Here is a 12,956-nt window from a genome sequence, read left to right on the forward strand (position 1 = left end):
AAAAAAAAAAAAGACTGTAAGTCAAATTCATTACCCACTTTAAATAGTTAGGGGCTAACTTTGCTATAAAGATATATAGAGGGGTATGATATATATACATACATAGGGATGTGTAAATAAAAGAAATTCTTGATAACAAGAATATCTGACTTACAGTGTGAGCACATTTCCAAAGGATAACTTGCCTCATTTCCCTGGAGAAAAGAAATAAATAATAATTAGTCACAAAATTGACACAAATTTCTTTAAAAGGTTAAATATTTTGAGTCACAAAACATAGGGAAATAAGCCAAAAACCAAAGTAGCTAGATCTATAAATTAGTTTTTTGATATGAAAAATATTACACAACATGACAGTGCTCTTGAATCAAACAGGCCTGAGCTGTGTGACTTACACAAACATTTGAGTTAAAATTTATTTTAAATATTTTTAATGCCCTAAATATGTTGTCTACCAAACTATCACACACTGGAGACTATCAAGGCTCTAACTGAATTCAATTTGGGACAGAGCTCAGAAAAAAAGCTTCTCCTGCCACCTCTATTTAAATGAAGTTTCCTGAGACTGTAAAGCTCTTAAAAAGAAAAAACCAAAAAACATTTATAACTGCACTAAAACAATTTTCTATATGCTGTGCAACTAAAATAAGACAAATATTCATTGGAAGGTGGGTCTAACGTAAGATAGCCAATTCAAATTTTTTTCTTAAGTCTTATTTCATGGATAAACTCCACGATGATATAATTTATCTCAATTCCTATATTTATAAAATATATAAAACCAACCATCTGTTTTCTGTACAGGATTCCATTTGAATCTATTTAAGGAAAAAAAGAGCTTGAGAAAAACTACAGACCTTGCCCAAAGCTTACATTTAATAATTCTTAATGAACTGAGCCCAGGGAGGTCAAGTACCTGGTGGATAATCACACCATTTTGATTAGTTATAAAACCAGGAGTAGTTCTAAAACAGTAAAAACTCCAAATACAACAGACTCACATGAGGTAAAAATCATGAAGATCTTTTAAAAAGTCTACAGAATTTAGGGGCGCGTGGATGGTTCAATCGGTTAAGCATCCTACTCTGGATTTTGGCTCAGGTCATGATCTCAGGGTCAGGGGATCAAGCCCCATCCAGCTCTGGGCTCAGCATAGAGTCTGCTTGTCCCTCTCCCTCTGCTTCTCCCCCTCCCTCTGCTTCTTCCCGCCCCCATCTCTAAAATAAAGTCTTTAAAAAAAGCCTACAGAATTTAAAATAACATAAATTGAGCTTTTAAAGTTCAGTGATACAATCAGAGTAGCATGCATCCTATATTCATTCCATTTACCTAATCTTGACCTTGTCTAGCAATGTGTATAATAGGATTAACATACGAATATAGAGATTAAGAAATTATTGAATACAGCCTGAAAAAAACATTTTAGTTTGGCTCATTAGCTTTTAAACTCCTAAAAGTATCTTATACTATGTAAATTTGAGGTCTAAGAAAGGTTACCAGTAAATTAGCATCCTCACTTATGTCACCAATAACCAGTCTTTCCCTTGAAAATTATAGCAGATAACGGCAATTTTCCAGAACTGGTTAATTTTAGGTTACTTTATCAAATATATATTAAAAATAGAAGAAATAGCAAAAATTAATAAAATGTGATAGTAATGAGCAGAGACAGAGTTCTTACTTATTCCACCTCTTACTGGATTTAAGATTCTTACCATGATTCCTATCTTTTACTGCCTCACATATTTCATGCCTAAATTTTTAAAATACACTTTTTTAAATTTATTATTTATGTATTTATTATTTATTTTTTAAAATTTTGTCTATTTAGGGACGCCTGGGTCACTCAGTCGTTGAGCGTCTGCCTTCGGCTCAGGTCATGATCCCAGGGTCCTGGGATCAAGTCCCACATCGGGCTCCTTGCTCAGTGAGGAGCCTCCTTCTCCCTCTCCCTCTGCTGCTCCCCCTGCTTGTGCTCTCTCTCTCTCTGACAAATAAAAAAATATATATATTTTGTCTATTTATTTGACAGAGAGAGCAAGCACAAGCAGGGCGAGTGGCAGGTAGAGGGAGGAAGAGAAGCAGGCTCCCTGCCAAGCAGAGACACCAATGCGGGGCTGATCCCAGGATCCCAGGATCATGACCTGAGCGGAAGGTAGACACTTAACCAACTAAGCCACCCAGGAGCCCCTTAAAATACACTTAAAAAAAAAATCTCATTCTACTCTACCTTAAGAGTAAGTATGTTTCTTGAGAGGCTCTCAAAAAAACAATACAATTAATACTTTGGACTGTCATTCTGAATTGGGTTGTTGTTTTTTTTTTTGTTGTTTGGTTGGTTTTGGTTTGGGTTTCTTTGACGATAATGATTAATATTTTAATTGTCTTAAAAGTGAGGGCATGGGGCGCCTGGCTGGCTCAGTCAGTAGAACATGAGACTTCTGATCTCAGGCTCATGAGTTCAAGCCCCACACTGGGTGTAGAGATTATTTAAATAAATAAATAAAACTTAAAAAAAAAAAAGTGAGGGCAAAAAGGTTATATAGTAGCTTCATGGAGAACTCTGAAACCAGGTCCTTGTTTCTTCAACCCACTGACCTTTATAATGTTATCGATTCTTTATAAATGATACCATCCATCCTCTATCTTTATCATTCCCAGCTAGCCAGCATCCACAAAACCCAAGGACCAGCCCAGCCGAGCCCTTCAGTGCTTATCCACTAACACTGAATGCCTCATCTGTCTCCCAAACTTAGAACCCATATATCCAAAAGATTACTTCAACCTCAACCTGTCTAATCTGTGCCCAGCAAAAATATCTTTCAAATAGTAAGGCAAATACTTTCCCCAGATAACCAAAAACTAAAAGAATTAAGCTCCAATACACATGCACTACAAAAAAAGTCATAAGAAAATTCTTCAGGCAGAAGAAAAATGATACTAAATGGAAATTTGGATCTAGACCAAGAAATGAAGATCACCAGAAATGGTAAACATGTAAATATAAAAGACTTTTTTCTCATTTTTAAGTGTCTTTAAAATATAACTGTTTAACACAAACATAATAAAAATATATTCTGGGGCGTAAAATGTATACTGTAGAAGTAAACTGTATTACAAGAGCAGCTCAAATGTGAGACACAAGAATGATGTATGTTGTCAAGATCATACACTATGAGGGAAACATTACAATGTTATTTGAAAGTAGAGCATAATGTTAAAGATGTATATTATAAACCCCAGAGCAACCACTTTCTAATAAAAAGATAAATAAAATGGTATCATAAAGAATACTCAATCCAAAGGGAGGCAGATAAATAGGAAAAAAGAGACAAAAATCAAATGTGGAAAAAATAGAAAGTAAAATAGCAGGATGGCAGATTTAAATCCAAACATTTTGAGAATGATATGATGTTAAGTGTATCACTCTTAACAACTACAATTAAGGGAAGCCTGGGTGGCCCAGTCGGTTAAGCGGCTGCCTTCAGCTCAGGTCATGATCCCAGCCGGGGTCCTAGGATCGAGTCTAACATCAGGGTCCTGGGATCCAGTTCCGCATCGGGCTCCTTGCTCAGCAGGGAGCCTGCTTCTCCCTCTGCCCGCAGCTCCCCCTGCTTGTACTTTTGCTCACTCTCTCTCTACCAAATAAATAAATAAAATCTTAAAAAAAAAAAAAAAAACTACAATTAAAGAAGATGCAACTGTAGGGCGCCTGGGTGGCTCAGCTGGTTAAACATCCAACTCTTGATTTCTGACCCAGGGTCCTGGAATTGAGCTCCACATCAGGATCCCTGCTCAGCGGGAAGTCTGCTTCTCTCTCTTACTCCCTCTCTCCCTCTGTCCCCTGCTCACACACACACACAGGAGGTCTCTCCCTCTCTAAAATAAATCTTAAAAAAAAAAAAAGAAGATGCAACTGTATGCTTTCTATAAGAAGCCTACTTTAAAAACAGGTCAGAGCTAGGTGAGCCCTTCACCTGTGGAATCTGATGCTATCTCTAGGTAGATGATGTCAGAATTGAGTTGAATTATAGGATATCCAGCTGATGTCCAGAAATTGTGTGCATATGTGAGGAACTCCCACCACCACACTATAATTAGGTCTACAAAAAACACACACAGGAACAGAGTTTCAAAATAAATGAAATTAAACACTAAAAGAACATAAGGGCAAACAGTCAATCATTTTGGGGATTTTAATATTTCTCTCACAGTAACTGACAGAAAACCAGAAGAACAACAACAAAAAATCAACAACACACTATCAACCAACATGTCCTAAACCAGCAGAATATTCTTTTCCAATGCACATGGAACAATCACAAAGACATTATTCTGAGCCTAAAAAAGTCTCAATAAACTTGAAAGGTCTAAAATCATGCAGAATATATTCTCCCATTAGGATGTAATTAAACTACAAAGGTATTTGGGAATATTCAAATTTGGAAACAAAACACAATCCTAATAATAACCCATGAGTCACAGAGAAAATGACAAGTGAAATCAGAAAATATTTTGAATAGAATGAAAACAGAACCTATCAGAATTTATGGGATACAGGTTAAGCAATGTTTTGAGGAAAATGCTGTTACAAGAGAAGGTCCAAAACACAATGATCTGTTCCCAAAGTAAAAAGCTACAAAAAGAGTAAGTTAACCTAAACCAAGAGAAAACGAGAAAGAAAAAAATGAGAAATTAATAAAATAGAAGTAGACAAACAGAAGAAAAATCAATAAAGACAAAAATCCATTTTTTGGAAAAGATCAATAAGTAAACCCCCAAGACAAATCAACACAAATCCTGTAGACATTACAAGAAAAATAAAGGAATTTTCTAAACAACATTATGAAAACAAATTTTATAATTCAGATGAACAGACAAGTTTCTTGAAAGACAGTATATGACAAAACTGACTCAAGATAAAAGAGAAAAGCTGAACAGCTCTACAACTATTAAAATACACTGAATTTGAGTTAAAAACTTTCCTAGAAAGAAAACTACAGACCTGGATGGCTTCACTGGTCAATTTGACCATATACTCGAAGAAAAAACATGCCAACTTCTACACAAATTCTTTCAGAAAGCAGAAGGGGAAAGGAATATTTCTTAACTCATTTAATGAGGCCAATATTACCCTCATACCAAAATCAGCCAGTAATATTACAAAAAAAGAAAACTATACTCCCACACTTCTTCATGACAACAGATGCAAAAATCCTTAACAATATCTGAGCAAATCCAGAAAAAAATTTTAAAAGTAAAATTCCATGACCAATTGAGGAACATCCCAGCAATGTAAGGTTGGTTTAATATTCCAAATCAATGTGATTCACTACACTGACTAAAAAAGAAAAAACACCGTATGATCATCTCAACAAATAAGACAAATTTCAACACCTATTCATGAAAAAATAAGAGCCACAATCCAGCAAGCAAAGGATCTTCCTCAATCTATAAAGGCTATCTACAAAAAGCCTACAGTTAACATCATACTTAACATGGGGAAGACTAAATGCTTTCTCCCTCAGATCAAGAAGGTAAGATATCTGCACCAGTGCAATCAGGTGAGAGAGAAGAAATAAAAGGCATACAGATTGAAAATAGGAAGTTAAACTGCCTTTACTTGCAGATAACATGATTAACATTTATGTATGTACATAAATACTAAACAAACTGCAAAAGACTATCAGAACTAATAAATGAAGCAAAGTCACCCAATACAAGGTGTATACAAAAATCAAACGCATTTCTATATAGACCTAAGTAGCCAAACATAGGACCAATGTTGAAGGAGTTACACTATCTGACTTAAAGAATTATTATAAAGCTAAAGTTGTTAATAGAGTGATATTGGTGTAAGACTAGACATAAAGATCAATGCAAAAGAATAAAATGTAAAATACACATACACAAAGTTATGTGTTTTTAACAAAGGTGTCCACGTAATTCAATGGGGAAAAAAAAACCTTTGCAACAAATGATGCTAAAACAAATGAATATCAATATTAAAAAAAAAAGGAAAAGACAAAACACTTGAGTAGATATTGTATAACAAAAGATATAGACACAGCAAATAAGCAAGATGAAAAGATGTTTCACATCGTAAGACATCAGCCAAATGCAAATTAAAACTACAATTAGATACCACAATACTTGCAACTAGTATATATATGCCTAGAATTTAAAAACATACCAAATGTTGCTGAAAATGTAGAACAAATGGTTATGTGCAAGGCAGAATTCTAAGATGGCCCTCTCTGAAATTCCCAGCCCTAGGTATACAAACATCTTTTCCCAGTTCTTCAAATACTAATCTAGGTACTGGCTCAAAGGGATTTTGTACATGTAATTAAGTTTCCACATCAGTTGACCTTAAGATAACATTATTAGGGTGGGTCTGTTCTAATCATAAGAGCCTTTTAAGAGCAAAGAGGGGAAGTCAGAGATTCAAACCATGAGGAGAATTCAAGACTAGGGAGTGCACCACATGTCACTGAGGGCAGGCAGCTTCTAAGGGCTGAGTGTAGCCTCCAGCTGACAGTGAACAAGGAAACAGAGATCTCAATCCTACAACAGCAAGAAACTGAATCCTGCCAACAACCTAAACGAGCCCGGAAACAGATTCTTCTCCAAAACCTCCAGACAAGAGAGCTCACTCTGGCCAACACCTGGATTTCAGCCTTTTGAGTCCCTGAAGAGACACCCCATTTGAACTTTGACTTACAGAACTATGAAATAATAACTAGGTGCTGTTTTAAGCCACTAAGTTAATGGTAATGTGTAACACAGCAACAGCAATTAACACCCAGACATACAGTATATGTGGGTAAAAGTAAAAATGTTGACATATGTTGAAGATATGGAACAAATGAAATTTTTATACATTGCTGGTGGGAACCCCAAATGACACAGCCATTTTGGGAGAGTTTGATGGATTCTTAATATTAAGTTTAATGTAACATTCAGAAATGAAAACATGTCCATGCAAAGATTTTGTACACATATGGCCACAGAAGCTTTGTTAACAGCCCAAATAGGAAACAATCTAAATGTGCATCAGCTGTCAAATGGATAAACTGTGGTATATCCAGACAATGGAGTACTACTCAGGAAAAGGAGCAGACAACTCATACAAACAACATAAATGAATCTCAAAAGCAGTAAATGAAAGAAGCCAGGTACAAAAGGTTAGTTACATGCTGCATGATTCCATTTATAAGTACTAGAAAAGGCAAACTATAGTTACCAAAAGATCAGGGGTTAAGAGGGTCAGTGAAAAAGGGTACCAGGTAACATTTTAGGGTGACAGAAATGTTCTACACACTTGATTGTGGTGGTGCTTACAAAACTATACATTTGTCAAGACACATTAACTATACACTTAAAATAGGTTAATTTTATTATATGTAAGTTATACCTCAATAAAGCTGGGGGGGGTATTTATTTATTTTAGAGAAAGAGCACATGCATATGTGCGTGCACAATCGGGTGGAGCGGGGAGAGAGAGAGAGAGAATCTCAAGCAAATACCCTGCTGAGTGTGCAGCCCCACGCAGGGCTTGATCTCACGGCCCATGAGATCACAACCTGAGCCGAAAGCAAGAGTTGGACACTCAACTGAGCCACCGAGGTGCCCCTAAAGCTTATTTTTTAAAACTCAGTAGGAGTCTCAAGTATAATGGAATTGCTTCCTAACTCACAGATTTAAATCCCTACTTTTTAAAAATTTCTCATCACTTTCTTTAAAATAGTAAGTTTCCTGTCATACTATTATTCACAATTAAAGTATATCAAATTTTGTTTTTATAACCTACATACTCATTTCAAGGTAGCAAATTATGTATTTTTTAGATTAATTTTACAGTATCATGAGAAACCAGAAACTTATAGTAATCTTGATTCTTATAATTCTTTCATCCTTTACTTAGTCCCCCTCTCAGAGCTTAAATTCCATGAAGACAGTTGTTTTATTATCTTTCGATATCCCTTGCCAGATTTAACACTGTCCTAAATTTATGCAAGGAAATATTTTATAGGTGCATGTAAAAATCCAGATAGCCTTAAGGAACTTGGTTTAAGTGGCATGTTAAGCATCAATGTATTACATAACATGGTTAGATTAAGGACATACTAAGAGATTCAATAAATTCTTAAAAGTTCAGTTATTAAAGAACTTTAGATTTCTGCTTTCCTTAATGCTCACTTTTCATAAGGAGTATCTATTAAGATCTGGATCTCCATACACTTTAAATAAGCAAGCAGTACTGTAATACGTAATATTTATATAGTTCCCAAGAAGAGCCTATAACCAAATAAGACAATGTTGTCACCTCTTAAAGTCTCCTGAAGATAAATGTCTACATATTCTGACAGCAGGCCCTTTGAAAATAGTCTAAACTTTACAGTATGCATCTATAAAATTTATTTTTATTCTCTCACATCTAGACATTTCAAGATCAAAGTAACTCTAAACAAAATGAGATAAGAGATCCAAAAATACTTTCATTCTTTGCCAGAAAATTTCTTTAGAAATTAAATTCCTATTCCTCCTGATTTAATGTGTATCAAAATTGATAATCATAAGATGGTAAATTTTAAAAATACTAAACAGGGGCGCCTGAGTGGCTCAGTCATTGGGCGTCTGCCTTCGGCTCAGGTCGTGGTCCCGGGGTCCTGGGATCGGGCCCCGCATCGGGCTCTCTGCTCTGCAGGAGGCCTGCTTCTCCCTCTCCCACTCCCTCTGCTTGTGTTCCCTCTCTCACTGTGTCTCTCTGTCAAATAAATAAATAAAATCTTTAAAAAAAAATTTTTTTAAATACTAAATAATATGGACTTGAAGAAAAAGTTAGAATCCAAATGTCTTCATCTGCTGAAAGACAAGTTTGCCAACTTCCCACAGTTAATGTAATTTTTATAAGGAAATCAATTTCTAGGGTAAAATCACTGACCATCTTAATGCCTGTTCCAGGACAGATATTCCTTATCAGAAGTATAAAACAAGGTGTGAACTGTGGATGGGTAAATTTGGGTGAAAGGAAGTAAAAAGATCAAAGGACAGAACCAAGAAACAAAAAATCTAGTATCAGTAGACTTCCAAGGACAAGTCTCTGTATCAAGCTGAGTTCACAAGTACCCCTCCCTCTAGACACTGACTTCTCCATACAGGAAATAAGAAAGTTTGACTAGATGATTTCAAGGGGTCCTTCCAGCTGTATCGTTCTTTGTTTTTACTAGTAATGAAGATGCTAGACATATTTAAATATAGGAGAAGGGGAGGGAGGGAGAAAGGGAGAGAGAACACAGACATGGAACCTCAAGAACTTCTTAAAGCATCCTGGTAGTCCAGGAGACAAGGGTTTCCCAAACAGGGTATGCTTAACTTTGTATTATGCTCTTTTGTAGGCCAGTACAACAATCAGCATGCATAAGAAAAGAGGCAGGGGCACCTGCGTGGCTCAGCTGGTTAAGCATCTGCTTCGGGCTCAGGTCATGATCCCAGGGTTCTGGGATCAAACCCCACACTGGGCTCCCTGCTCAGAGGGGAGTCTGTTTCTCCCTCCCCCTCTGCACCACCTCCCCCAAACCCCCCCATGCTCTTCTCTCGCGTCACGTGTGCGCACACTCTCTCAAATAAACAAAACCTTAAAAAAAAAAAAAAAAGGCAATAAATCTCAGAAACAGAAGTTCTTAGCAATACAAATCAAACATGACCTTGGTTATGGCAACAAATCTGGCACCAGGGATCTTGTGTATACTCTATAAAAATTAGTTATGATGCTATCATATGGCAGAAATGTTCGCTAACGTGGTATACCATTGTTAAACAGTGACTAGTTTTCCAACAAAAGTCAAGAACATCTATACTTGTCAAATTATTTTAGGAGGAAAACAAAACCCTATAATTTCCTAGTCTGATAAATGCTGCCAAAATTATACTCTGTAACTACACCTAGCAAATGTTTGAGGGTACATAATGTTAACTATTTTAAAGATCCTACTGCATAAAAATATAAAGATCCTACCACATGATGGGGCCTGAAATAGTGATACCTGTTATTCAATCTCACAGTTTAAAATTTATCCATTAAAAAATATCTAATCTAACCAATCCTATTTTTTTTTCTACCCAAAATTAACCATGATTTTTGTATGTTTATCTTGTATCCTACAATCTTGTTGAACTCATTTATTAGTTCTAGTTTTTTGTTGTAGATTTCCCAGAATTTTCTATGTAGACAATCATGTCATCTGCAAATAGGGAGGTTTTTTTTCTTTCCAATCTGTATGCCTTTATTTTTTTTCTTGCCTATTCCAGTGGGTAGAACTTTCATTACTATGTTGAAAGAGTGGTGAGAGCAGGTATTTACCTTGTTAATGATCTTATAGGAAAAGCATTCAGTCTTTGCCATTAAGTATAATGTTACCTATATGTTTGTATAGCTATTCCTTATCCAACTGAGGTAGTTCCCCCCTCTATATCTATTTTTATTTTTTTAAAGAAACTATGAACGGGTCCTGAATTTTATTAAATGCGTTTTTCCATCAAACTATGTGATCATGTGATTGTTCTTTAGCTGTTAATACAGTGGATTATTTATATTGAGTTTCAAACAGTGAACCAGCTGTGCGTCCCTGCAGTGAGACATACTTGGTAACGGCATTCAATTTTTTTCCCATACTGCTTAGTTTTATTTCTTTACCATTTTCTTAAAATTTTTGCATTACGCTGATATGGGAAAATTGATAGTTTTTGAAATGTTTCCTTTGGGGGGTATCAAGGTAATGCGGACTATTCAAATTATCTATTTCATATTGGGTGAAGGGTGGTAGTATGTACTTTTCAAGGAACTGGTCCATTACATCAAAGTTGTCAAAATTATGTATGAGCTGTTCATCTTATCTCCATATTATCTTTTCCATGTCTGAAGGCTCTATGGTGATACCCTACACATCATTCCTGATACTGATAATTTGTTTCTTCTTCTAATCCTCCCAGTCTTGCTAGAGGTTTGTCAATTTATTGATCTTTCTGAAGAACCAGCTCTTTATTTCACTGATTTTTCTGGTTTTTGTCTTCAATTCCACTGATTTCTGTTTTTATCTTTATTCCCTTGTTCTTTGCTTTAGGTAGATTTTGCTTTTTTTTTTTTTTTAAGATTTATTTACTTGGGAGAGAGAGTGAGTGAGAGAAATTGAGAGCACAAGCCAGTGAGGAAAGGCAGAGAGAGAGGGAGAAGCAGACTCCCCGCTGAGCCGGGAGCCAGATGTGGGGCCGGATCCCAGGAACCTAGGATCATGACCTGAGCCAAAAACAGATGCTTAACCAACTGAGCCACCCAGGCGCCGCTTGATTTTGCTTCTTTTTTATTCTTCTTCAGGTTCTTGGGAGCTCAAGATTATTGACACTTTTTTTCTTTTCTAAAATGTGCACTTAGTGCTGTAAGTTTCCTTCTCAGCACTGCTTTACCTACATCCCACAAATTTCAATGGGTTGTATTTTTTTTTAAAGATTTATTTATTTAAGAGAGAGAGAGAAAGAGAGCACAAGCAGGGGCAGAGGCAGAGGGAGAAGCAGGCTCCCCGCTGAGCAAGGAGCCTGATGTGGGACTCAATCCCAAGACCCCAGGATCGTGACCTGAGCTGAAGGCACATGCTTAACTGACTGAGCCACCCAGGCGCCCTCAATGGGTTGTATTCTTATGGGGTTTTTTTCACTACAGTTATTCTCCAGTGCATGGAAACATAGGAAATACTTATTAATATATATTTTTGAATTATCACTGAAATATGCTTTTATAATTTATAAAGTAAATCCCTTTTTGTAATTTCTTTGAAAAAATGTATGAAGTTCCAAACAACTATTATATGAACTTTAAACACAGTCCATTTGCCAATTAATCTTCCTCTTTATGCCAACCCAAAGTTTTTCCAGGACTGAAACTGAGTATATGTCCAAAAAGTTAAGAATGGTATCTTAAGTGTTTGATACACTGTAAGCAATTAATGAAAAGGATTTAAGAATAAGATTTAATTCCCAAAGATGTAAAACACCTCTCAAGTAGCAACAGACACGTGACAAAAGCTTTACTAAAGCAGAGATCTTGGAGTGCCTGGGTGGCTCAGTCATTAAGCATCTGCCTTTAGCTCAGGTCATGATCCCAGGGTCCTGGGATCAAGCCCCACATCGGGCTCCCTGCTGCGCTGGAAGCCTGTTTCTCCCTCTACCAGTCCCCCTGCTTGTGTTCCCTCTCTCGCTATGTCTCTCTCTGTCAAATAAATAAAATCTTTAAAAATTTTTAAAAATTTAAAAAAAATAAAGCAGAGATCTTTCTCAAAGTCTAGGTTTGCAAAAACAAACAAAAACCTGCTGGCTCTTTTCATCTGGTTTTACTTCTAACAATGACATTTTCATCAAATTAAGACAATTCTTTACATAACCGCCTAATATCCTTCAGACACTTCAGATGCACTAACTTAAATTTCAATTAACTACCTTAGTTCAAATTAAACATGCAATACAATAAATGTTACTTTGTCTAGTTCTCATGGATGACTTTTTTAAAGGTAAAAGCTGAGCGGGCGCCTGGGTGGCTCAGTCGTTAAGCATCTGCCTTCGGCTCAGGTCATGATCCCAGGGTCCTGGGATCGAGCCCCGCGTCGGGCTCCCTGCTCGCCAGGAAGCCTGCTTCTCCCTCTCCCACTCCCCCTTGCTTGTGTTCCTGCTCTCGCTGTCTCTCTGTCAAATAAATAAAATCTTTAAAAAAAAAAAAAAAGGTAAAAGCTGAGAAAGAAATCTTTAATAGTTTTGTAAATATAGACAAGTATGGAAAAAAGGAAAGTTTACCGAATACAAAAAAAAAATGAAATCACATTTATGTGCTGGGCACTCTTTTAGAGACTTTACATACATTATCTCATTTATCTTCCAAACAATTTTCTGGTTAAATAGGGGTGTCA

The 12,956-nt window shown here is 36.2% G+C and overlaps 1 protein-coding gene across 1 annotated transcript in view; it reads right to left on the reverse strand.

Annotated features, from left to right (window-relative positions):
• Positions 1-12,956, reverse strand: part of PPP3R1 (protein phosphatase 3 regulatory subunit B, alpha) — a 73,172-nt gene that overhangs the window by 38,421 nt on the left and 21,795 nt on the right. The window contains exon 2 of the mRNA XM_006729988.2: positions 155-194. Within this exon, the coding sequence (XP_006730051.1) occupies positions 155-194 (40 nt within the window). The remainder of the gene's footprint in view (positions 1-154; positions 195-12,956) is intronic.

This window comes from Leptonychotes weddellii, chromosome 10 (assembly GCF_054177405.1).
Source record: "Leptonychotes weddellii isolate Sample4059 chromosome 10, ASM5417740v2, whole genome shotgun sequence".
NCBI classification, from domain to species: Eukaryota; Metazoa; Chordata; class Mammalia; order Carnivora; family Phocidae; genus Leptonychotes; species Leptonychotes weddellii.